General features: G+C 41.7%; 3 protein-coding genes across 3 annotated transcripts; 2 read left to right on the forward strand and 1 right to left on the reverse strand.

The window, feature by feature from the left end:
* The first annotated feature begins 517 nt into the window (after positions 1–517).
* Positions 518–10,513, forward strand: nlgn3b (neuroligin 3b). Its single transcript, XM_070843357.1, has 6 exons — positions 518–998; positions 2,845–2,904; positions 3,880–4,029; positions 4,915–5,100; positions 7,181–7,970; positions 9,715–10,513. Exons 1-6 carry the CDS (start codon positions 518–520, stop codon positions 10,511–10,513), a joined length of 2,466 nt encoding a protein of 821 aa, XP_070699458.1.
* Positions 10,514–16,941: 6,428 nt separating this feature from the next.
* On the forward strand, positions 16,942–20,026 carry LOC139212926 (myelin proteolipid protein-like). Its single transcript, XM_070843501.1, has 6 exons — positions 16,942–17,089; positions 17,191–17,347; positions 17,614–17,791; positions 18,052–18,125; positions 18,353–18,418; positions 19,081–20,026. The coding sequence occupies exons 1-6, from the start codon at positions 16,983–16,985 to the stop codon at positions 19,150–19,152; spliced, it is 654 nt and encodes a 217-aa protein (XP_070699602.1). The 5' UTR covers positions 16,942–16,982; the 3' UTR covers positions 19,153–20,026.
* A 31-nt stretch (positions 20,027–20,057) lies between these two features.
* On the reverse strand, positions 20,058–23,571 carry LOC139213354 (fap1 adhesin). The gene is made up of 7 exons (XM_070844032.1): positions 23,564–23,571; positions 22,821–22,880; positions 22,531–22,623; positions 20,911–22,425; positions 20,745–20,807; positions 20,467–20,569; positions 20,058–20,374 (listed from the first exon to the last, which is right to left on the reverse strand). Exons 1-7 carry the CDS (start codon positions 23,569–23,571, stop codon positions 20,270–20,272), a joined length of 1,947 nt encoding a protein of 648 aa, XP_070700133.1. The 3' UTR covers positions 20,058–20,269.
* Between the last annotated feature and the right edge of the window lie 643 nt (positions 23,572–24,214).

Here is a 24,214-nt window from a genome sequence, read left to right on the forward strand (position 1 = left end):
TGAGATGCTTTCGCAGCATCACTCCCAACTTCACAGCAGATGGATTTTTCAGATTCCTCCCATCGCCTCCTCCTTTGCTACACAGAGATCAGTATTCAGTGATTGGTACATGTCAAAGCATAAATTTGCTCTTTTAAGACGGCAATTTGTCACAGACGGTTATTAGTATTACATTGGAAGTGGCATACTGATATTAAGCTTATATAAAATGTATTTAGAGCCCCAAGATACTGCAAGGAGATAATACTTTTGTTAAAAGTTAGTCAGGACTATTTCACATGGTGCTGATGTATGCTCGTCTCATCCTCCTGATCGTCTTATTTTCAGATTTGTGTGCACTGCGATGAAAAGCGGACGTGGGAGCGGTGCATACCTGGCTGAGGTGTATTTGGATTTGATAACCGTCGGAGCCAAAGGCGCAGTGAGTGATGTCTGTTTGACAGGTTCCGTGCAGAGGGACTGAGTGGACGCTACACTGTGCATTCGTGCTGTGCAAGGGCACAGTCCTGCCCAGACCATGTGGCTGGCTACATTCAGAGACCATCTGTTGCCTGCACACCTGCTACATCAGCAAGGGAGTGTAACCATCACCCACTGTGCTCTTCTTTGGTGGATACTATGTTCCTGCTGGTCATTCACCAAGGCAACAAGCCAGAAATTTTACCCAACAGTGACCACCCAGTTTGGGAAACTGCGAGGCCTCCGGGTTCCTGTGCCCAGCGAGGTGCTCAGGCCCGTTGATCAGTATCTGGGGGTCCCTTACGCTGCTCCACCTGTGGGTGAGAAGCGTTTCATGCCCCCTGAGCAGCCCTCCTCTTGGTCAGGTATCAAGAATGCCACCCACTTCATGCCTGTGTGCCCTCAGAACATCCACAACACCGTGCCAGAGATCATGATGCCAATATGGTTCACCTACAACCTGGACACAGTAGCCACATATATTCAGGACCAGAGCGAGGACTGTTTGTATCTAAACATCTACGCTCCGACGGAGGATGGTGAGTTGGTGTGGTAACAGGGACGGCAATGACTTCCCATGATGATTTCCTGATGTTGTTCTGTTATCGTCATAAAGCATGTGTGCAACTGCTGCTCATGTCATTGCTGCCGCCAAGGGCTGATTTACCATCCAAAGCAATGTCACCATTGTTTCACCTGTTGCAATCATATTGTATTTGAAATAACAGTATCTATTGTCAGATGCCGCTGAATACATATAGAGGCAAAAATGTACCACGGTATGTGCTTGTTTTCCCACTAATAGACATCCAGTGAAATATAGCTGAGGTAAGGTGTTGTTCAAGTATTGGTCCACCTAAACTAAGCAATAATTTTCAGCTTTTAAAATGATGAGTCTAGCATATTTGGCTGTCACCACTTATCGTCAAAGATAATCATGAAGAATTAGTTAGGGGATGTAGTAAAGCATGCAGTGCCAGCTTTCCATGTTTGTTAAAATTTATAATTTCTTTATATTTTAATGAACCTCTGCTTTGTTCAGACAGTGTGTCTGTTGGGGGCCAATTAGTGAGATGCAGGAGTCAACTGTCCATCGCTTGCTGAATCTTTCCTATTTTTGTATCTACTAGCTCAGTGAAATGAACCAGTAAGGGAACATTTTGTGTGTCTGCTGTGAATCCATAGAATAGCAGATCAATGTTATACCTCAGTAATGCTGGAGATTCTCTAAATCTAGTGTTGACAAACAGATTTCTCTGATTCACTTTACTTTGACACACCGACTAAACATGGTTTTGGAGAATATCTTTCCTCTCCCGCAAGCATTCAGTATAATACAAATCATTCAGCATTCAAAGTTGAACCGTGTTCAGCTTTTGTATGTAACACGGCGCTCTTTGACTTACTTTTCTATGGTAGCTTAGCAACAACAGATAAACAGCCTGCTTGAGAGGTAGCTGTCCAAAATGGTGCAGCCCACGTTTTACAAAGCTCCTGGTCTGAGTGCTGCCTAAAGGCCTCCTCATCCGCCGCACAAACAGGTTAATTAAATTTCACATTTGCATTCACGTTACATTCACTCATCGGTTCTATGCATTTTTATGTCTTCAGACGTTATCATTGTTTATTCAAAATGCACCTTAGGCACTCTGTGACTTCATTCTTTGTTTCACTGATGTGAAACCTTTGCTGTTTACATTTTTGCTTATCGCCAGTAGTCTTTTTATCATGTCAAACTAAAAAGTGTTTCCCACTATTTGATATTTATTTCAATATTTTATTTCTTAGTTTATTAATAAGTTTATTGATTATTCATCAATCAATCATATAACTCAAATCTTAGCCTGCAGTGGTTTACCTGAAGAATCAACATGACATTTTGTATAAAAATATAATTGTACAGATTAAAGGAAGATTAAATGAACAAAAAAAGATGTATGACTGCGGTCAAAGCATAGACGGCTGTGTCAGTACAACAATACAGATAATAAAGCACACAAAAGCAGCACTGTACATGTTTGCATACACTGCACACACACACACACACGGGCCGTTTGCTACTAACAAGGAACAAGAAGTTGTTTACTTGATAAAAACAGACAAACACTTATTAATGTGTAACTCTACTCTAATTCTTAATGTAATCGTGTCAGCATCTCTAAAGATTTTACATAATGTCATCTACATTTTGTCAGAAAGCAATTACAGGGACCAGTGTAACATACTGTATGTAAATGGGCTAATCTTCTTTTTGCCTATAATTTATGGATCTTTTTGTCCTCCTGATTCTGTCAGTTTGATTGGACCGTATATTAAATAAGAGGCACAATCAACCATGCTATTTTGAATTCTGTAATCACTTTTTTTCCCTTATGTTAATCCCAGGGGGCCAACACAAGAAAAAGGGGGCGGCTTTCTCACATGCTGAGACTCATATATCTGAAGGTATTTTTAAGAGCTCACAGTCTTAATGCATGGATTCTTTTAGCTTGAGTTTGGTGGACGAAGATCTGACAATTCTTAGTTTTTGCTTTCCTGCGGAACCGTGTGGGTTCTTTTATTTTTAGTGGAACAAGAAAAATGTTATCTGGTATCTGATCTGTGATTACATAAGTTTGCTCTTCCTGCACCTCTTGTCTTAAATTGAGCACTGTGGCAGTCCTTTCAATAAGTTCTACATCTCTGCTGCCGTGCACATTGATCCAGAGATTGAATTATCTTCTTATCTGTCGTATAGTCCTTTTTAAAGGCAGTCGTTTGTCAATATAACAAATTGGTCTCCAAGCTTGAAATATAGATTTTTCATTTTTTTGGAGAAAATAACAGTTTCTATTTAAGCTTGGTCAAGTAGATAACAATAGTTCAGGGTAGTGTGGTACTTTTCAGTTAAAGTCCACAGATCTAAAATCTGTAAAGATCTATTTTTCTGGTGCATGCATGTTATATGTTGAACTGCAAAATTACAGAAACTACAGACAACAGTTGAACTACAGACTACAGAAAAACATTCTCATTTGAGATCAAACAAGTCAAATCAATAGGTTGTTTTTCTCTTTCCCCCTCTAATCTAGAGAATTTCAGACATAGTATGGAGCACACGTATGCATGGTTTCACTCTTTTGTACAACAAAAAATGTTAATAATACTTGACCCTTTTATTCATACACCCGTTGTCAGAGTGTACCAACCATGCATTTACTGTCATTACAGCTTCCAAACCACAGGCCGACCACTGCTTCTAAGCACCTTTTCTAAGCAGTCTTTACCCATACCTCATACTGAACCCATACTGATTCATACCTTTCATATAAAATTTTAGTAACCGTGTTGCATCAATTCTCTATTTCATTACTGTTGCCTCTGCAGTTGTTTGCTCAGCGTGTGTGTGTGTGTGTGTGTGTGTGTGTATTGATGTTGCAGATATAAGGGACTCTGAAGCTCGACCTGTGATGGTGTACATCCATGGAGGCTCCTACATGGAGGGCACTGGGAACATGATGGATGGCAGCGTGCTGGCCAGTTATGGGAATGTTGTTGTCGTCACGCTCAACTACAGAATTGGAATATTAGGTGATGACAATGTCTCTGGGTGGCAACCTTGAATGCTCCTTCAAACAGGGTATTTAGCCTCTGTTAAACCTGGGAGAATAAATGGCCATTAATTTCCACTTATGTTGCTGTTATTAACCTATAGCACAAAGTAGGGACATGACAGAAAATTGTATAACAGTATTAGAAGCTATAGGCAGCTGAGATCTTGGTAGAATGGCCCAGCTTGATTTACATACAAATGTTGTCCTTAAGAGGAAAAGTGATGTAAATACTTATTGTGTCCTGTCCTTGGTGCACAAAAGCTGTTTTAGACCCATTCTGAAAACACAATTTATCTTCCTATAGATGGATTTATCTAATCTATCCAAGATTATCAGCATCTGCCATTCTTGAAAGAAAAAATATTTCAATGCAACATGGAAGAATGCTGCTTTCACACACGCATTCACAAGGTCAAGAGTTTTTTGTTTCCTAGTGCTTAACATTCAAAACAGTACGTTGTTTAGATGAGACTAGACAAGGGAATAAGTGATAGGATCAATTGTGTAAGAGCAGCAGTGACCTCCGTGCGGTTTTGTGAAATTCTTGTAAAGGAATGGGGACATGTAAAAGATTTATATGTTTATGCACATTTAATTTTATGAAGTCACGTGCGAGGAGGGCATCCAGGTTTGATGAGCAGAGCCCTGATCACTCCCTGAGGGACACCACTGTGTGGAGATTGTTACAAGGAGTTGACTAAAGTAGTCAAGACACTGTGGGAGAGAGCAAAGGCATATTTACACCTGAGGGGAGATGGTGTCAGTTCATCCTGATACCCTGCTGGGCTACAACTTTTGATCAAAGCTGTGACATATACTCTCTGCTTCAGCACTGGCTCTGTTGTCTCTCTGTGTACTTCAGGCTTCCTCAGTACTGGCGATCAGGCAGCAAAAGGAAACTATGGACTCCTGGATCAGATTCAAGCTCTTCGTTGGATCAGTAAGAACATCGGTTACTTTGGAGGAGATCCGGGTCGCATCACAGTTTTTGGATCAGGAATCGGCGCGTCCTGTGTCAGCCTGTTAACTCTGTCCCACCACTCTGAGGGTAAGAATCTGCAATACACCGTCTCAGTTATCTCTGGCTTTGATCAATACAGATTTGGTATTAAGTAGTAATTACTGTGATAACTTAAAAGCAATGTCAAAATCCAGGAACTTTTTCAATTTTTTCTAAACCATATTAATTTCTTATCTTTAAGATGTCAATGTTACTTTTTAGACAATAATTTTCAATCATTTTGGAATTTTCTTCTTTGTTTCAAAGTGCAGCTCTAAATGGTCTGTCAGGGAGATGAAGTGTTATGATATGGGAGTAGGGTAAAGGGGGTATTCGTTAAGTAAGTGATTGCCTTTGTTCCCCTCTACTAAATCTAATCAGCCTAAAAGCTTTGCCTTTTAAATGCGAAGCTCTTAAAGAAGCCTACTGGCATTATAAAGTTTTCACCATGTCATCACGTTCACCTGCCTCCCACAGTTTTTACCTTTCCAGCTGATGACTATTTCAGTCTCTTGATTTGTTTGCACTCTTTTACTCACATGAACTGGTATGGTATTGTATGGTAAACAAAAGAGAGTTGCCAAAAGATATAAAAGCGCCATTAATATTTTGAATTGGTCTTCTGCAGTTACAGAAGACCTTGAGTGAACAAGCTGTTTTCCAAAGACAGAGCTGGTGTGAAGGTGAAGCAGGGCCAGAGCAAAAAGTTCAAACTCTTCTGAAAAATTTCAGATATATTGGCTTTAAAAGAAAATGGAACCTTCTTAGCTTCCACTACACATTTATTCCATCAGTTGTTGTAATATTATTCAAAGCAATAGGAATTCAATTAAAATACCTGTATAGAGTGTATCCACCGCCCACAGGAAGCTGATATCTGATATCCATTGAAAAGAAAAACAGTTTTAATGTTACCTCCTTTTTTTTCTGGGGTTTGGTAAACACAGCGCTCCTTTCAAGAAGCAGAGGTGCATATTTCAACATGGGCGGCCCACAGGGAATTGAACCTCTTATCTTTGCCGTATTATTGCCCTGGTCCTCCCATTGATGCTGGACAGAATCACAAGAAGGGCAGAAATTGTGTTTTCATCAATGCCAGGGAGGCTGCGGCAACTGTCCTTTGTGACGTTTGTATTTGATGCCCTAGCTCGGCTGCAGCGAATGCACAAAGACCTCCGGCTGTCTTTGAAGTAGTCTAGTTAGCTGCTGCCCTAAAAAAAATTTGAAATAAATGACAGCAAAGGAGGGAGACAGTGACACTGTCCCTGCACTCTTTTTCCAGCAACTGCTATGCCTTAACCTCAGCAGTGTATTTTTTGAGTTGATACATATCACTTGTCATTTTTAGGCGGTAGATACAAAATCCCCAGAGACAGAGGTGACGCACTGCATATAAACAATTCAGACAATTCACGCGAAGCAGCGTGTTTACTGTATCAACATTGAAGGATCAGGGTTACTGCATATTCAGCTCCCTGCACGCTGCACAGTTGGCATCAGCACTCTATATGTAAGCTCTGCTGCTTGTTAGACACACAGTGTTAACGGTTCTATAATTACAGCGTGTGAATAACTGGTGTAGGGAAAACTAGACACCTCCTCACTGGAACAATGCTGCCAATTGATCATTAATTTGACTTGTATTTGCAGCCATCTGCATATAGTATTGACACCACATGAAACAAATGGGGATCAACAGAGAAAAGCAAGAATTTCTCTCATTTCTTTTCATTATAACAACAATAGAATGGGCCAACATCCTATTACCGGTTTATGTCTTCTACCCGCTGCTTGACTGAGCAGCCTCTCATCAGCAAGGTTCAACTATCTGGGTTTTTCACTCTTTGTGATGCTTTATCTCCCTGGCTAGTGTTCAAAGTACATCCCATATAGGCTTGTTTGCTTTTGTTAAATTTTGTGTGGCTACAAACCTTTGATTTTAATTGTGAATAGCAATTAGTGTAAAGTGAGTCATGTATTTGCTTGAGGCGGTTCAGAATGCTCTAAAGGTTTGTGCTGAAAAATGCTGCTAATAATTATAAGTTGGTGGACCAAAGCACTAACCACTGTTCTCTGGGCTTCTGTTGCCTTTTGTGTCTTTTTGTTCTCAATTTTTTTTTGTCCCAAGGTTTGTTCCACAGAGCCATCATCCAAAGCGGATCTGCTTTGTCCAGCTGGGCTGTCAACTACCAGCCAGTCAAGTACACTCGCATGCTGGCTGAGAGGGTTGGCTGCAACGTGCTGGACACCGTGGACATGGTCTCCTGCCTGCAGAAGAAGAGTGCAAAGGAGCTGGTGGAGCAAGACATCCAGCCTGCCCGATACCGTGTGGCTTTCGGTCCTGTCATTGACGGAGACGTCATCCCAGACGACCCAGAGATCCTGATGGAGCAGGGTGAGTTCCTTAACTATGATATAATGCTGGGTGTTAATCAGGGAGAAGGACTGCGCTTCGTGGAGAACGTGATGGACCTGGAGGACGGCGTGTCTGGCAGCGACTTTGACTTTGCTGTGTCAGACTTTGTGGACAGTTTGTATGGCTACCCAGAAGGAAAGGACACACTGAGGGAGACAATTAAATTCATGTACACAGACTGGGCTGACAAGGACAACCCAGAAACCAGGAGGAAGACCCTGGTGGCTCTCTTCACCGACCACCAATGGGTGGAGCCCTCAGTGGTGACGGCTGACCTACATGCTCGCTACGGCTCGCCTACATACTTCTACGCCTTCTACCATCACTGCCAGAGCCTCATGAAGCCAGTGTGGTCCGACTCAGCGCATGGAGATGAGGTGCCTTATGTGTTTGGCATCCCCATGGTGGGCCCAACAGACCTGTTCCCCTGTAACTTCTCCCGAAACGACATCATGCTCAGCGCTGTGGTTATGACTTATTGGACCAACTTCGCTAAGAGTGGGTGAGTAACAGCACATCAAGAGACAAACCCAAGTAAATGTGACCATGAATGTGACTTATTTATGTAGTGTCATAAACCTTATAAAAGAAGTGGGTGTAACTTCTGGGTCTGAAAAGTGGAGTTGATGCAGAGGTGCCTGAAACTTGCATTTTTGCTATTGGCCACCAGGGGACGAGACCAGTGAGAAAATTAGATTTATTACTTCATTAATCACTTTATTAATGAGTTTATGGACTCAGTAGCTAGTTTCAAGTCTTCTTCAATGCAGCATGATGTTTATTGTGTAAATTATGATCCTATTTAGAGTAAAATAGACGATAAAGCAGGTAACAGTGGCAGGCAGGACTACCTTGTGACTAACCAATTAGAGGCAGGGGAGAAAAACTTCCACTTGCTCAAATTGATTTGAACTCACCATCTGTGTAAAGAACAGTTTTTTTCTACTCTCATAAAAGTGATGCTCGACTGTACAGTCACATTAAATGACTGTAGAATGTATTCAGTAGCACACCATCCAATGAAAGCTGAGTCTTCTTAAATGCCACGCTATCTCTTTTTTACAGAGTCAGTTTAGGCTTCTTCATAACCTCTTTACGCACATAACAAAGTTTTTATCACTTTGGGCAGACGTCCTAAAGGTGATGGGTCACATAAATGTTTAAAGCACAGTTTAACAAAAAGGTTGCGTTGAAGAGGAAATTTGAAGAGGCAGTTAAGATGTACACGATAAACCTCTGCCAACTTTACAGGTTTTCAAATATGGGTTTTACAGAGAGACAAAAAACATATCCATCAACAATGTGTCTGCTTATAGGTTTCCTTTGTGATATATACACAGTGTTTTGGATTATCATCAGAAGCAGTGGCATGTTAAAGTATTCTTAGGATTACTGGGGACTTTTTCAGCAAGTTTTCCACTTCTCTGCAAATGAAAGTTTATTATCCAGGACGAGCTTCGGTCTGATGTTGACCTGATATATTACATTAACACTGATCAAGCACTGGGAAAACATGCAGCTCTCTCCCTAACAGTTTCTCTTACAATTTGTTATACAGAGGCAACAATTTGCTCCGTGTTTTTGATGGTAAAAGAGGCCTAAATGAGTTGCGACTTTAATGGAGGACTCCATTAAAGTCGTCTTCCTGCATTTTGAATGCACAGCTGCATTGTGTCCCAGCAGTGGGTGGAAGCACAGCACAGGTCACTGTAGGCTGCTGCTTTAGTGTAGGGATGAGGGACTGCTGAGTCCTTGAGGAGAGATGGTGATATTACATTATGTTGACCTCATTTTTTGCCCTTCTGTTGATAAAGTTTCTCTTTTTTCTGTTTTACAATTTAGAGAACAGGCCTTCTGTTTCCTTTTGCATTATGAATGGCAACACTGCATGTATACTACCTAGGGCTGGGTGATGCGTCTGAAATCATTATCACAATATGAATGAGGATATTTATATTTATAGATGATAATATGGCAAATGTAAACAAATATCACACATAAAATATTCAAACTAACGTCAAGAGCAAAGGACTGTGTTCCACTGTGTGTATAACAGAAAAACCAATAACAAATTTTGCACTTTTTTAATTAAAGCTTGGTCTGAATCATAAATCTTCTAGATCGATATCTTGAAAAGATCATCACAACATGATAATATTATAAATTAATAAATTCAATTATGGTATTGAAATTTCTTTTCAGATTCACGTTCCTTCACAAGTTTTCTGTCTGTGATGTTTCTGTAGGGATCCAAACAAGCCAGTGCCACAGGACACCAAGTTCATCCACACCAAGGCCAACCGCTTCGAGGAGGTGGCCTGGTCAAAGTACGACCCCTATGACCAGCTGTACTTGCACATTGGCCTGAAGCCTCGTATTCGTGATCACTACCGCGCAACCAAGGTGGCCTTCTGGAAGCACCTGGTGCCCCATCTCTACAACCTCCACGACATGTTCCATTACTCCTCCACCACCACCAAGGTCACCCCGCTGGATCCCACCCAGTCCAATGGTAAGAGGTCCGGCAGCACCGGCCGGCCTCCTGTATCCACCGCTCACAACGACGGCGAAGGGGGGAGGGAGATGGGTCCTCTGATAATGCCGAACCCGAGAGATTACTCCACAGAGCTCAGCGTCACCATTGCTGTCGGGGCGTCACTGCTCTTCCTCAATGTCCTAGCCTTCGCCGCTCTGTACTACCGCAAGGACAAGCGCAGTCGGCAGGACACGTCCCAGCAGCCCAGTCCCCAGCGTGACAGCAAGGGCAACAACGTGAGCCACACCACCACTGTAGACGAGGCCGTGTCGTCCCAGCAAATGAACCAGTGTGAAGCCCTTCACAATCCTCTCCACATCTCGCCCAGCTTGGACTACTCACTCAGCCAGCGCCGCTCCCCCGACGACATCCCCCTGATGACCCCCAACAATATCACCATGATCCCCAACTCCCTGATGGGCCTCTCCAACATGAGTCCGTACAGCACCTTCCCTGCTGGTTACAGCTCTGCAGGCCTGCCCAGCACCCACTCCACCACACGGGTATAGCCTGGCAGGAGAGGAGAGGAGGGGGGAGGAGAGGAGGTGGAGAGGGGAACTGTGATATACGTAAAACATGGAAATGTAAAGCTGTATTTAGGATGTGTAGGTAAAATAGGATTGAATATGTTTGTTCTGTCTTTTCCAAAGGTGTACAACCGCCAACATCCTGCCTTTGCTCTCTCATAATAGGAAGTCTTAACTGCAAAGTCATTTTATAATAATCATTTTCAAAGGCAGTCAAAAAGAAAAAAAAGTGCATTTCATTTTCCACTCTGGCTTTTTTGGAACTTTACCTAGCAAGAACTTAGTATAATGTTTATACAGTTGGATTTGTATGGGAAGCTTTTTCTTACTCTGTGATATCTATTTTGATCTCGTGGAACAAAGTGACATTACAGCTCTTGATGGACAGAGATGAGATCTGGGAAAAGCTGAAAAGCAGTATTATTATTATTATTACTATCAAGCTATTTTATACATATTTCTCATGGTACATTGCTTATTATGAAAATGTATTTTTACTGTAATTACTTTAAAAATGCCTTGTAACTCACTCACATAAGGACTTACTGTGGAATCATAACAACAATAAGTTGAACTTTCACTGGTCACATGTGATAAAACTTTATCCAAAATATTTCTATCTGGTTGTGCAAAATATAGCACCCCTGTGTGTGTGTGTGTGTGTGTGTGTGTGTGTGTGTGTGTGTGTGTGTGTGTGTGTGTATGTGTGTATGTGGGGTGTGTGTACTGAGAAGTGCGCTACAAAACTGTAAATTAGGCATTGTTTGGACTTAACCATTCAGTTTTGCATATGTAGTGTTGTGTAAGCTATCGTAGTCTATTTGAGTAGCCTTGCTATACTTTTGTTTCACGTGTCTCTACTTTTGCTTAATACATTGTAGAAATATAACTTCACTATGAAAAGAGAATTGCTTCAAAATGTGTTTTCCTACTTGAACCAACTCACCGTTCTTTTGGCTTGGCTTCTTTGTACAGAATAAACTTAGACCTACATTTTATTTGTCATTGGTTTATGAATACTGTAAGGTCTTCAGAAATATAACTGTAATTACGTTGTAACTGTATGTATACCAACTCAATTATTCATATTTTAAAAGGAGCTTCATGAAACATACAGATTATAGCTCCTTCTCCAAGTGGTTTGGACCCCGTGCGTACCAAGATATATCCAGGGGTCACTCTTTACTGAATGGACATGATGGACGTCTTTGAGATTTGATTTCTTTGAACCTATCATAATGTTGTTTAATCTAAATGAGACGACTATTAAAAGATTTTTGGAACTTAAGACGAGTCTTGTCAACAGTTGGGATTCTATCACGCGTATGGATAATGCTAATGTAGTGACTATAATGTGTCCTTATTTTCAAGGGATACTCATAATTGTGTGAAATGAAGTGAGCTTACAGGACTTCTGTAGCCAGCTCACCTCAATTTCTGACTCAGCTAGCCCCCACTCAGGTGGCATTGTGGGTAATGTAGGCACCAGGTTTTGAGAAGAAGGGGCAATTAATGGAATGAGAAAACAAAATATCTCTGGCTCTACTGCATCAATTTTGACCTTTTTGTAAATAGCTCATCATGAGTGCGGCAGTGTTAAAAGAGGTGTAGTGCTAAATCATTGGAGTACCCTTTTAATGGTATAAATAGAATCAGGTTGGGTTTATCTAGGGGATAAAATGGAGTCAGGTCAGGTTAAGATCAAGGTCAGCATCATACATTTTCCCTCTTAAAAGCAAAAGATTTAATTAATAAACAACAAAATGAATCCTTGTTTGATTCCATATGTTAATAATTTTACCACTACAGCCTTACTTGACCTGGTATGACCAGTAGCTCATGATGGTTTATGTTAGCTAATGTCAGCTTCCTTTTCAAATTGTGATGCTGTGTAACTGGCATTACTGTGTTAGTTTGCTAAACTCAAACTATGTTTGCTACTGTTACACTGCATTTTACCATTCATCATCATCATTTGTCACTTGTGGTCACAGACACTGCTGTTAAAAAGGTATATAGTCCCACTTTAACATTATCAGGCACCATAGACATGAACCAAATGGTCATGAGACAGTGATAAATATACACCTCTGGTCAACTTATGGTGCGTTGAGAATGACTTGACAATCCAAACCTCACGTTACTCAAAGTTTTATGTTTCACTACCTACAGCAACACCACAGTCATCTTTGTCATTCATTCCTTAATGTTCCACTTGTGCCTCTAACTGCAGTTGCTCGGCTCCTGCTGCAGTTTTAGGATTAACCCCTTCGAAATGTTAGAGAGTTTCTCCTGGCTCTGAACACGCAGCCAGCAGTTTCAGATTATCACGAAAGACAATCAAACACGAAAACAAATAAAGATCCTGCTGGAGAGCAGCTCAGTCAACCCTTTACTTCATCATGCGGTAAAACAAATAATTTAGGCCCTCAGGAGGTCATTGCCACTGAATTCACTTCTGACTGAGCCTGACGTGTGTATGTCCTCCAAGTGCTTGTTTGTTTGTTTGATGCCTGTTTGTTCGCTCTGTCACAAGATAACAACACACATTACCATAGCAGGGATAGGAGGTGGTGCAAATATTTTTTGAGGGCCAACTCCTCCCCTGTATAAACACACACACACATTACCACTGTCAGCGCGTAAATATTGGCAAGTGTAGGCTTATCTATCTACACAGCAAACAATTATAAAGTCAAAGATAGAGCATTGTGACATATTTCACATGCATACTAAATCACATAGGCTGCAATACATTTACACATAGTACACGCACATTGTAGTCATGGTGCTGGTCACGATGTAGGTTCCGTTTTGTATCCGATTATTCAAACCATATGCAATGATGTAGACATCTTAATATAATTTGCAGCTTACTTGAAAGTTTGGAGAGTAATGCATTAGTTCAAAATGACTGTTAGGCAGTCTTATAATGTGTTACCCAATAATTCATCATCCGAGCTGCTCACATCCCTGACCACCATCTGCATCAGCTTTTTGCACAATATAGTTTATTCATAAACGAACGAATTGCTTTCTTCTTCTGACACCAAAGCTAGCGAGCCTGTATAAAACTTGTCCTCCTACCTAATCCTGTATTTTGATTGTCAACGTTATTGCTAATTCACATCACATGAGTAAAGCTGACAACCGTTTTACACACTCACATACAATACAGAGGTTAATTAATGCATCCTTCCTCTTTCTCTCTCTGCCTCTCCCTCTCTCGCATGGTTTTCTCAGAAATTTCAAAGGCATCATTCCTCTCGGCTCTTCAATTGCAGCTTAACAAAGCTGATGTCATTAATCCTTTCTACATGCTAATTACTTGATCTGTTATTGCGCTGTGTTTTCAAGAGACTAAAGGCTGCAGACTCTATACCTCAAACGAAATCATTTGCCAATCCACAAGGCAACAGACCAGTCCTTGAAATGTCCTGCATTTTGAGGAAACCAGAATATTGATAGCATTTAATTTAAATTCAAATTCAAGTTATTAATGTCTTATTCTGATATTCATTTATGTCCAGTTCGTCATGGGCTTAAAATGGCCGGCAAAAATAGGATGAGGGGCTCCACACTGGCTCCTTTGTGCTGGACCCAGCTTTGACATCAACTGGGTCAAACATGAGGGTGGGAGGGAAGGAGGGCAGCAGCTGGACCCGACCGTCAATGTCACCCTTGTTAGTCAACTTCATCGATGTCAGTCACTGGCATTTCGATTTATTTCACCCTTTTGTCTGTGCATACCTCTTATCTCTGTGCGTTTCTGGAGATTCTGCTCTGAGGACCCTCAGAGCTGTTTACGGGAGCCCAGCATGTGTGTGGGCAGACAGACGACACATGCATGTTGACGATAAACAGATGAACTATTGAAAAATTATTGAAATGCGCACTACAAATGCCTGTACACAATAAATTAACAACTATCTTAATAGCTGTTATAGATACTTTGACTGTTGCATATTTAGTTGAAGGAAACCTTTGCCCTTAAAAATGGAATATAAGTTATTTTACACTTGCCAAAGTGTGATAACTGATTTAATATTTAATCTTTAATTTAATAAGTATGAAATACTATATAAAGTGTGCATGTTCATCTTACTTATTTAAGTGAGTGATTTAGACAGTCATGAATATCAGTCAAAACAACTAAAATATAGCAAATACCAAGGAAAAGCATTCATAATAGTGTTTGTGAGCCACCCCTGTCCTGGTCCTGAACCCACGGCTCTATAAATAATGACTGGCAGCTGAAATGGGACTTTGTGACTTTAAGATGTGACTCGGGGAGATGTGGTCTATCTATTGTTGATGAGACAAAAGCGCGAGTCAGATTCATATAGGAGTGGCGGGGAAAACTTCTCATATCCTCATATCACAGTCACAAAGCCACCCAGCAAAACTTCAATAACCCCTGCACTTCTTTCTGGACATGGGTGAGTGCATAGAATTTTTAATAACTCTTATCATCTATTATTAATGTGATTTGAAAATGTGGATTTCAATAACTTACTAACGTTGCCTTTAATATATCCTCTCTGTCCTTAGACATCATGTTGCCTTCACGCACTGTGGGCAAGATCAGTTGCTTTTAAGTATTTTGATATCCACATATGGTTTACTGATTTACCACTGATTCACCTTTAGCCCTTGCTTTTATTATATAATACAATTAAAAATACCAGTAATGATTTTAGAAGACTGAGAAGAAAACAGCACATGGGCTCAGCCAGGACTTGCTTTTCAATAAACAAAGAACTCCTCGTTACCTCCTTTAACCCCTTTGAACCATGAACCAGACTGGAACCCGACTGGAAGCAGAGATGGGCAGTGACTTTCATCATGCCAAGGCCATGCCAGGTCACTCATGTGAAAGAGGTCAGATACTCCCACATGTGTCACCGGCACAAATCAGCAGATCTCCATGAAGACTGTGCACCCAAACGTCTGCTAACCATTTTTGCCTCACTTACGAACAACTTGCGTGTTAAGTTTCACAGTGCCTTTGAGATTATCTGGCATCTGATGCCTTTTGATGCCTTTTGCGCTGATTTCAAATAGAGGCTGTGATGGCCCGTATCACTGTAACCACTGTTGCAAGGCACAGCTGAAGCGTGGGCGTCTAGCAGGCACTATCATTAATGGGACTCTAGCCGTCTTCCTGCTGTTACTATTTATACTTTAGTAGGAGTTTGTTTAACTCACAGCCTCTGTTCCTTCCAACTAAAATCCTGTAATTTGTGAAATCATCAGAATGTTTTATCATACTGAGCTAGTTCGGGCATCTACGGATTTCACAATGTGTAGTGACAAAACTCTAATTTTGAGTGGGGTTGTTGTTGTTGTGAAGATATTCAAATTGCCCCTCTCCTTCATTATGCCGCTGACTCTTTGAACACTTGAACCTAGCCCCCACCAGCATTGACACTCAGTGCCATGGTACCAGTCGCAGCCAGCTGTGGATGGAGGATGGCCTGAGTAGTGACATTGCCAGTGGTGTCTAGGTGGTCCTGGTGACCCCTCTGCCACCACATACTACTGTGTGTGTGTGTGTGTGTGTGTGTGTGTATGTGTGTGTGTGTGTATTGTGGCACTATGGTCTTTGTTTGTTCGACATCGCTGCCCTTTGTTCCACCATGATCATGGCAAAGACAAAGGATATTGTATCTGCAGCCACAAAAGAAGGTCTTTCTTCAGGCCCCCTGAAGCCAGTGTTTCACCACCATCTCTCACTCGCTGGTGACGCCTGTGACCGCTGCAGAAAGAGGGCAGGACCAGAGTTAGTAGGAGCTGAGCGGTGAGGTGTTGGTACAGGCAGAGCAGCTCTGACATACGGATGAAATCTGCAGAGGGAGGCTTATTTTACTGTAGCCGCACCATCTAGGCAGCACTGTACATCACTGGTTGGCACTGGGATCTTTCTTGTTGTGGAGTACAGGATCAGAAGCAGCAAATGTTTCCGGTCAGGCAGCCTTGGCTTTGCAAAGCCTTAGGTGCTTTCCTCTATCCCATTTCTGCCAATGCATTTATTAACACTGTGGATATTTGCTACCCGCTTCAACAGCACCGCTTACGCTGGAGGAAGTGCATGAGATTGTTGTGAAGTCAGTGGTGACTGCTTTTGTTTGGACGCTTTATTGGGAATCGCTGCTTGAACTCTTGTTTGTCACTGCTGGCTAATTTTTTTTTTTTGCTGCTTTCTTGCCTGTTGGTGGGGTTTTGGTATGCTCATGGATTTACAGACAGAGCAAGGTCTCTTTCATAGCTCCCCCACAGGGTAAAAGAGTTCCCCACCGTGGCGTAGATGTGTTGTGTGATTATATGTGCGGTGTGTGCCGCCTGTGTGCTGATATATTATGCCCCCTCAGGTTGTTATGATTGCTGTATCCGGTGCATTGGGGCAGTGCCCTACCCATCCCTGGTGGCCACTTTGCTGTGCTATGCTGGCATGGCATTATTTTGTGGCTGTGGGCACGAAGCGTTGAGCCAGACCGAAGTCCTGGTCGAGACTTACTTCGCCCGCAACGTTCAGGACTTTGTGATCATGGCCTCCTTGTGAGTGACGCTTCAGTAAATTCTCTGAATTGTGACTTTTGACCTCTCAAGAAATGTTCAATTTTACTGACTGACCTGACTTCTCCCTTTGATTATCCCAGTATCAAGTACTTCCAGTATGTGATCTATGGCCTGGCCTCATTTTTCTTCCTCTATGGTATCTTGCTGCTGGCTGAGGGTTTCTACACCACGAGCGCTGTCAAGCAGACCTTTGGTGAATTCAGGAGCACCCAATGTGGCCGCTGCCTCAGCCTGACGGTGAGAACAGGGAGGAGAGGGGGAAGGGGAGGAGAGGAGGGAGGGGTTAAAAAGAGGGGTTGGGGGTATGACATCAGGTCATTGTTAAGATGCTGAATGCTAGCATGTTGTAACTCCGAAGCTCAATGAAAAGTTCTTTGTTCCTGCGATTTCTACACAGAACCATGAATTATGGTTGATAGCCGATTTAATGACACCACATTTATCATACTGAATCCGACGCCACATTTCTGTGACCTTAAGTATTGCACTTTTTATCTCACCAGTTTATCATAGTGACGTACATCTTGGCCTTCATCTGGCTGGCAGTGTTTGCCTTCACTGCTATCCCAGTCTTCTTCTTGTTCAACATGGAACAGACATGCCACAACATCAACATCCTGGCTGAAACAACCCCCAGCATTAATCAGCACAACTGGATTTGCATGGACGCCAGGCAGTATGGTGCGATATTCTTATAATGACTGACCGCATGTCCACCTGATGAGAATGTTAATGTGTCTGTGGAAGCAATGAATTCATCACTGGAGAGTGGATGCATAACTGGCTGTTGAATTAGTTAATTACATAATAAAGATAACTGCGCCTTTATCTTAAATTCATTATTGCTGTGTTTGCAATACACAATGCAGGAAATGAAACACATCATAATTCATCATGATTCAGCAATGGCTGGAGACACTTACGTCATGTCTTTATTTAAGGTCTGCTCCCTTGGAATGCAATGCCAGGCAAGGCTTGTGGAATGACCTTGGCATCTATTTGCAAAACCAGTGAAGTGAGTGAAGGAATCCAATATTCTGTTTTACACAGTTTTGTATTTCATGTCAGCATCCTCACATTAAAATCAGTCTGCAGAATCAATGCAAAATCTACTCTAAATTATTAATGGGTGGGTGTGAGTGAGTATTATATACATATGTTTGTGACACAAATATTCAAGGGATTGTTTAATTATCTGAATATATATATATGAAATTAACCTGTGTTTGATATGTCTTACAGTTCTACGTCACCTATGACTTGTACATTGCTGCATTTGCTGGTGCCGGGGTCACTCTCTTAGCACTGGTGAGCAATTGTTTTGTAATTTGTATGCTGGTCTGATTAAAAGTTTCTTTTTGTAAATAACATTAGCTGAAAGGGTCAGTTCACCAAAATTACAAAGAGACATATGTTTAGCTGTATTTATCCATGCAGATATTTTTGGTTTTATTTGGTTTTCCAGGTACTGAGATATTTGTCTCTGAGATTATTGCTGCCACTTTAATACAATAGAAGTTTGTGGTGCACAAAGCAGTAAAAAATCTCTTTCCAGACCTTGCAATCCTTGGAAGCCTTGCAAGAGTTTTCAGTGGATAAAGAAATAGTTCCTACCAACGCTTGTCACAGTAAAGTATGTATATCATCCAAAGTAACAGGGATGCTGTCAGTCAGTCAGTTTTCAATGCTGTATGCACCACAAACTAAATTAGAGTCAGCTTGTTTGTAATGGGCTAGCAGCAGAAATCTGGAAACACCAAACTAAAACTATCTGCACGGCCACTCAAGGTAAGCAAGAAAATTTTTGTTTTTTGTAAGTTGTGTGAACAAACCATTTAAAAAGATGATTTCAAACCCTTGTAGTTGCACCAAATAATTGTTTGCTTGCCCATCCTGTACTTAATTATCACATATGTTCAAATTCGCATTTTCTATTCGTAACACCTCCATCTAAACGTCTCTCTGTGCAGTTTCTGTATCTGGCCGCCACCACCTACAACTATGCAGTGTTGAGGTTCCTGGGCAGGAAAGGGGTCCGCTAAGTGCAACACCTCAGCCCCAGTCAACGCCATCCTCTGGCCATGAGATGAACAGTCATCACATGCAACACCAGATTTCCATCCATCCTCTGGGAAAGAACGACTTCCAAACCTGGATCACCCGCTATAGTATTTCTTTAGACACGTCCAATAACAGGCAGATGTTTCTCATCACTTTTTTGCATGAACAACAGACAGAGAGATGAAGATAATTCACCCCCAGCAGCAAGCTCAGGCCTTCTCCTCAAATCCTCCTCTCAGATGATTCTCTTAGCTTTCTGTTGTTCATTTTCCTCTCGCAGGTTGCATCTCTTGTTTTGTTCTCTTTTTGAAGCTTCATTGGTGCTGATGCTGTTGTCAGCTTGTGATGTATGACATTTCATGAATAATTAAGAGCAATGAAAGCTCGCCTCGCAAATCATAACTGCATGCCTTCTGTTCAGTGTTTACTGATGCATATATTGGTTCTGAATATGAATTTGCTGCTTCCTCATTATCACCATCTTGTGCATCAGCAGCGTGTGAACTAAAGCAAATAAAGCTGAATGTACCAAAGTTCTCTGCAAGCATTAGGTGTATCCTCCCTTCACTCTTTGTGTTTTCGCTTACAATACATGTACTTTGCATTCACTCATAATGCTTTTTTGCTTTATTTAAATGCCACCGTGTGGGAGGGATACAAAGACATGTATCCATTTTCCTGGAGGTTTTTTTGGTTACTGCTTAAAATAAGCCGTTTTTATGTTACTGAGGTGTTGATGCTTCAATAACATGCCTCCAGGTGACTTGTATTTCATGTGTAGCCATGATACTTACTGAGCTGGATTGTGTTGTGTGCTCATTGGAAATTAAAGCTGATTAAACCATTTCAATCTGAGGCAGTAATTTGTGATTTTATTTTAACCATATACAGTATATTGCATTTTGATTGTATTCCATTTAAGCATCTTTACAAATACAGTTGCAATTACTACAGCAAATAATATGTGGCCACAACATTCAGTAACAAAATTCTTAGTCAATATAATATATGACTCCATAAAACTTTCAGTGAGGAAGCTGGTTCAAAAGACTGAATACAGAGTTAAAGCAACAGATGACTATTTGTTCCAGTTAGGCTTTAGGTCTTCAGAGTTTTCTTAAAGCAGTCACCACAGTGGATCACTTGATTGTGACAAAACATGGGGGTCAGCATGTCTCCGAGGGCCTTAGCACAGACACCACACTGCAAAAACATACCCAATAACAACATTACGCCATGTCATTCAATATCTATAACCACAATATCCAGTATGTAAAGAAGAACACAGAACAGACCTTTAGACATTCAGCGTGGCAGGTCACAAAAGGCTCATTGAATGTGAGTTTGACATTTCCATCAATTATTTTGTCACAGAATGAACAAACAGCAATGCTGTCCCTGCAGCAGAGAGAAAGTATTAACATGATTATCACCCAGGTTAGCCTTTGTGTATGAACGTCCCATATATACGATTAAAATGTGCTGTGCTGCTGTTGACTTTAAGTTCCTACTTAGTACAACTTACACTATGTTTGAAATTCTAAATGGTGTTGCCTCCAAAGTAAGACATTACCTGGCCTCATTCGCAGTTTGTGTGGATCGTAGCTCCTCCTCCCCCCTTTGAAACATTTCAGAGCTGCAAAAAGTAATCATCAGCAAAAAAATGACATGCATTTTCATTGCACAAGTGAGAGCGTGAATTATTAGGAAAAACAGTAAATGTCAGACGGTTTACTCACGTGCTGGTCTGATCAGCCTGTTCGTTAAGTTTCGTCTCTTCGGTTTGGGATTGTTTCGGATCTTGCGAAGCTTCAGGAGCAGTTTCAGCTGAGGGTGGCTCTACATCTAATGCATCTGTCAGTTCAATGGCTCTGTGGGCCAAGTCATCCTGAGTAGCTTCAGCACCTGAAGCTGCTACAGTTTCGAGAGCATCCTCGATGTTCAGCTCCACCACAGCATCTGCTGTACTCTCTGGTGTTGACTCGACACTTTGCTCAACTACAGCGTTGTCAACAGGCTGGATTTCACACTCAACTACCTCTTCAGCTCCAGTCTTTAAAACTGGCTCTGCTGTGGCTGCAGACACGACTTCACACTCTACAGAAGTGACTGCAGAGTCAGCAGCAGGTTTAGTAGGCGATTCTGATACAGATTCAGCCACTAAGTCAGGGACCACTTCCACACTGTCCTGGAGAGCAGCTTCTTCTCCTGGCATTGCATTAATCACATTGCTCTTGTCAGGTGATGACTCCACTACAACCTCAGTGACAGCTTCAACTATTTTTTCTGCAACCTCCTCTGGAGGAATACTCTCACAGCTCCCCTGTGCAGGTTGCACAGTTGATTGTTCTCCTGCATCCTCCAAATTTGTTGCATTTGCTGGCTCTGTTACAGTTGGAGATTCCTCTTGAGGTTTCAGTGCGACCGCAGACGAAGCAGGAACGTCAGCAGTGTCCTTACTCTCCTCTGTGCCAGAGGTCTCTGCAACAGGGTCTTCCACATGAGCATCTGCAGAGACTTTGGCCTCATTGTGTTTTACGTTTGACTGGTCAACTGTTGTATCAGCATGTTCTCCCTTGTTTTCTGCTGCTGTGTTGACAACTGGTTGCTCAGCTGGCTCCACAGGAGACACTGGCTCTGGATTTTCCTTTGTTGAAGAAACCGGTTGTGTCTCATCATTTTGTAGATGTTCTGCCTCGTCTGCACAGACCTCAGTGGCCCCCTCGATACCGTCTACGTTTGACTGGTCAACTGTTGTATCAGCATGTTCTCCCTCGTTTTCTGCTGCTGTGTTGACAACTGGTTGCTCAGCTGGCTCCACAGGAGACACTGGCTCTGGATCTTCCTTTGTTGAAGAAACTGGTTGTGTCTCATCCTTTTGTAGATGCTCTGCGACGTCTGCACAGACCTCAGCAGCCCCCTCAATGTCGTCTACGTTTGACTGGTCAACTGCTGCGTCAGCATGTTCTCCCTCGTATTCTGCTGCTGTGTTGACAACTGGTTGCTCAGCTGGCTCCACAGGAGACACTGGCTCTGGATGTTCCTTGGTTGAAGAAAGTGATTGTGTCTCATCATTTTGTAGATGCTCTGTGACGTCTGCACAGACCTCAGCAGCCCCCTCAGTGTCGTCTACGCTTGACTGGTCAACTGCTGCGTCAGCATCTTCTGTCTTGTTTTCTGCAGTTGTCTCAGCCACTGGTTTTTTTGGTTCTGTCTCACAATTTTGGTTAAGTTCTTCTGTGGGTGCTTGGGGCCTGTAACAGAGGGAGTTACTTATTCCCAACTGAATATGAAAAAAATCCCTACACTCAGCATTTTCAAACTTGCTTGCAGTTACAGAGATGCTTTCATATACTAACTTTGTATCGTCTGTGTTCTCCACTGTTGACCCCTCAGGCTCAGCATCTTGTTGGGGAGGAATAGCTTCACCATTTGCCTGATTAGCTGAATCTCTAAAACATAGAACAGAAAAATAGAAAACTTGCAAAGTATATAAATCTGGCACCAACATTCAATATTTGGTTTAAATATTCAGATTTAACTGATACAAAAAATACAAACATTGAAGCAAGTGGATTTGCTGAGGAGCAGCGAGTGATTCTCGTAATTGGCACATTTTATTTTCAATCAAAATTCAACACATACGTACCCTTCAGATGGAACAAACTGTGACTTTTTGAGAGGAGAAGTCAGTGGAGAATCTGCTGATCTAAAGGGCAAGAATAAGAAACACACTCTGAAAAGAACCTTGCCTTTTATATTTTAATAGCAAACTACAAAACAGCCGCAAATTATATCTTGCTAATTAATTCTTTACAACCAGTGAAAGATTTCATCAGCCTTAAATTAGGAGTGTCATCAAAGTCAACTGGCAACTTGTAAAATATATACTTTCTTATTGGATATAGTGTAACAGTTAAAACCTTATCAGCAAGAGATGATGAGATGTCAGGTGTTATGGCAGTTTCAGAATATTTATCTGTTTCTCCTTTTATTTAAGTAAGAGGTTCATCTATAACCCACACAAAAAAAGTTCTGACCTGCATTGGAGGATGAGCACGACAAATTACACAGAAAGTAAACCAGCATATGAGCTGAGTGGCAAAAAAGGGCCAGATGCATTGATTGATGAAGCGAAGCTGACAATTAGAGCCTTAAATGTCAACACAGTGTTTATTAATGACGTAAATATCAGCAAACATGTAGCACTGAAGTGATTGGGTGGAACTCTTTTACGCCTCTCATCCATTGCCATTATTGGTAATAAATGAGAGGCATGCAAAATTGAACTAGAGTCAATTACGCCCTCAATAGCAAAACATCTTGATGATAATGTAACTCTGGATAGATTGTAAGGTCATGGACCACCTGTGCGAACTGAAGATGAAGCACCTGAACATTTTCATTTGACTGGAAATGATTCAAAGGAATAGCAATCGTGTCCACCATTCACATCACATGTTGCCCTCCGAAATTGCAGCAGATAAGAATGTCTTTGTATTGATTATGGAAAAGTATACAAATGCTTTGAAGTCAAATTACCTAATTAGGCAGGATGGTGTTACATAAGATTTACCACCAAAAAACAACCAAGGGTAGCAATCTAGGTAAGTTTCGTGTTAATTCAACTAGTTTAGTTGGCTCACTTATTTTTGTAACAGGAAGTTTGATGCTTTTATTTTGAAGACACCGCCACCTAACATCCGGTTCTGTTCCGCTGTCTCCTGCTTGATGTTGTTAGCCGTTTCATGCTAGGCAGAGAAGTGAGAGGGTCTGTAGACACACAACCCCGAAATTTCAACTTTCTGTAACCGACAGACATGTAGCGGCGACTGCAGAATAAACACTGCTTCTTTGTTTGTGCCTTTAAGCGTAATTTTGTCTCAAAAAACTCCAGGTTTCATATTGTTGTGGTTTACAAACAGTACCGTCACGGTGCGCGGCGCCACAACCAACACCGGACGAGCTGTCTTCTGTCCCCCACTAAAAAATAGTACGAAGACCCATTAAGACCAGTAAGTGAGTTGGTGTTCAACACAGAGA

This window comes from Pempheris klunzingeri, chromosome 14 (genome assembly GCF_042242105.1).
Source record: "Pempheris klunzingeri isolate RE-2024b chromosome 14, fPemKlu1.hap1, whole genome shotgun sequence".
In the NCBI taxonomy this organism is placed as follows: Eukaryota; Metazoa; Chordata; class Actinopteri; order Acropomatiformes; family Pempheridae; genus Pempheris; species Pempheris klunzingeri.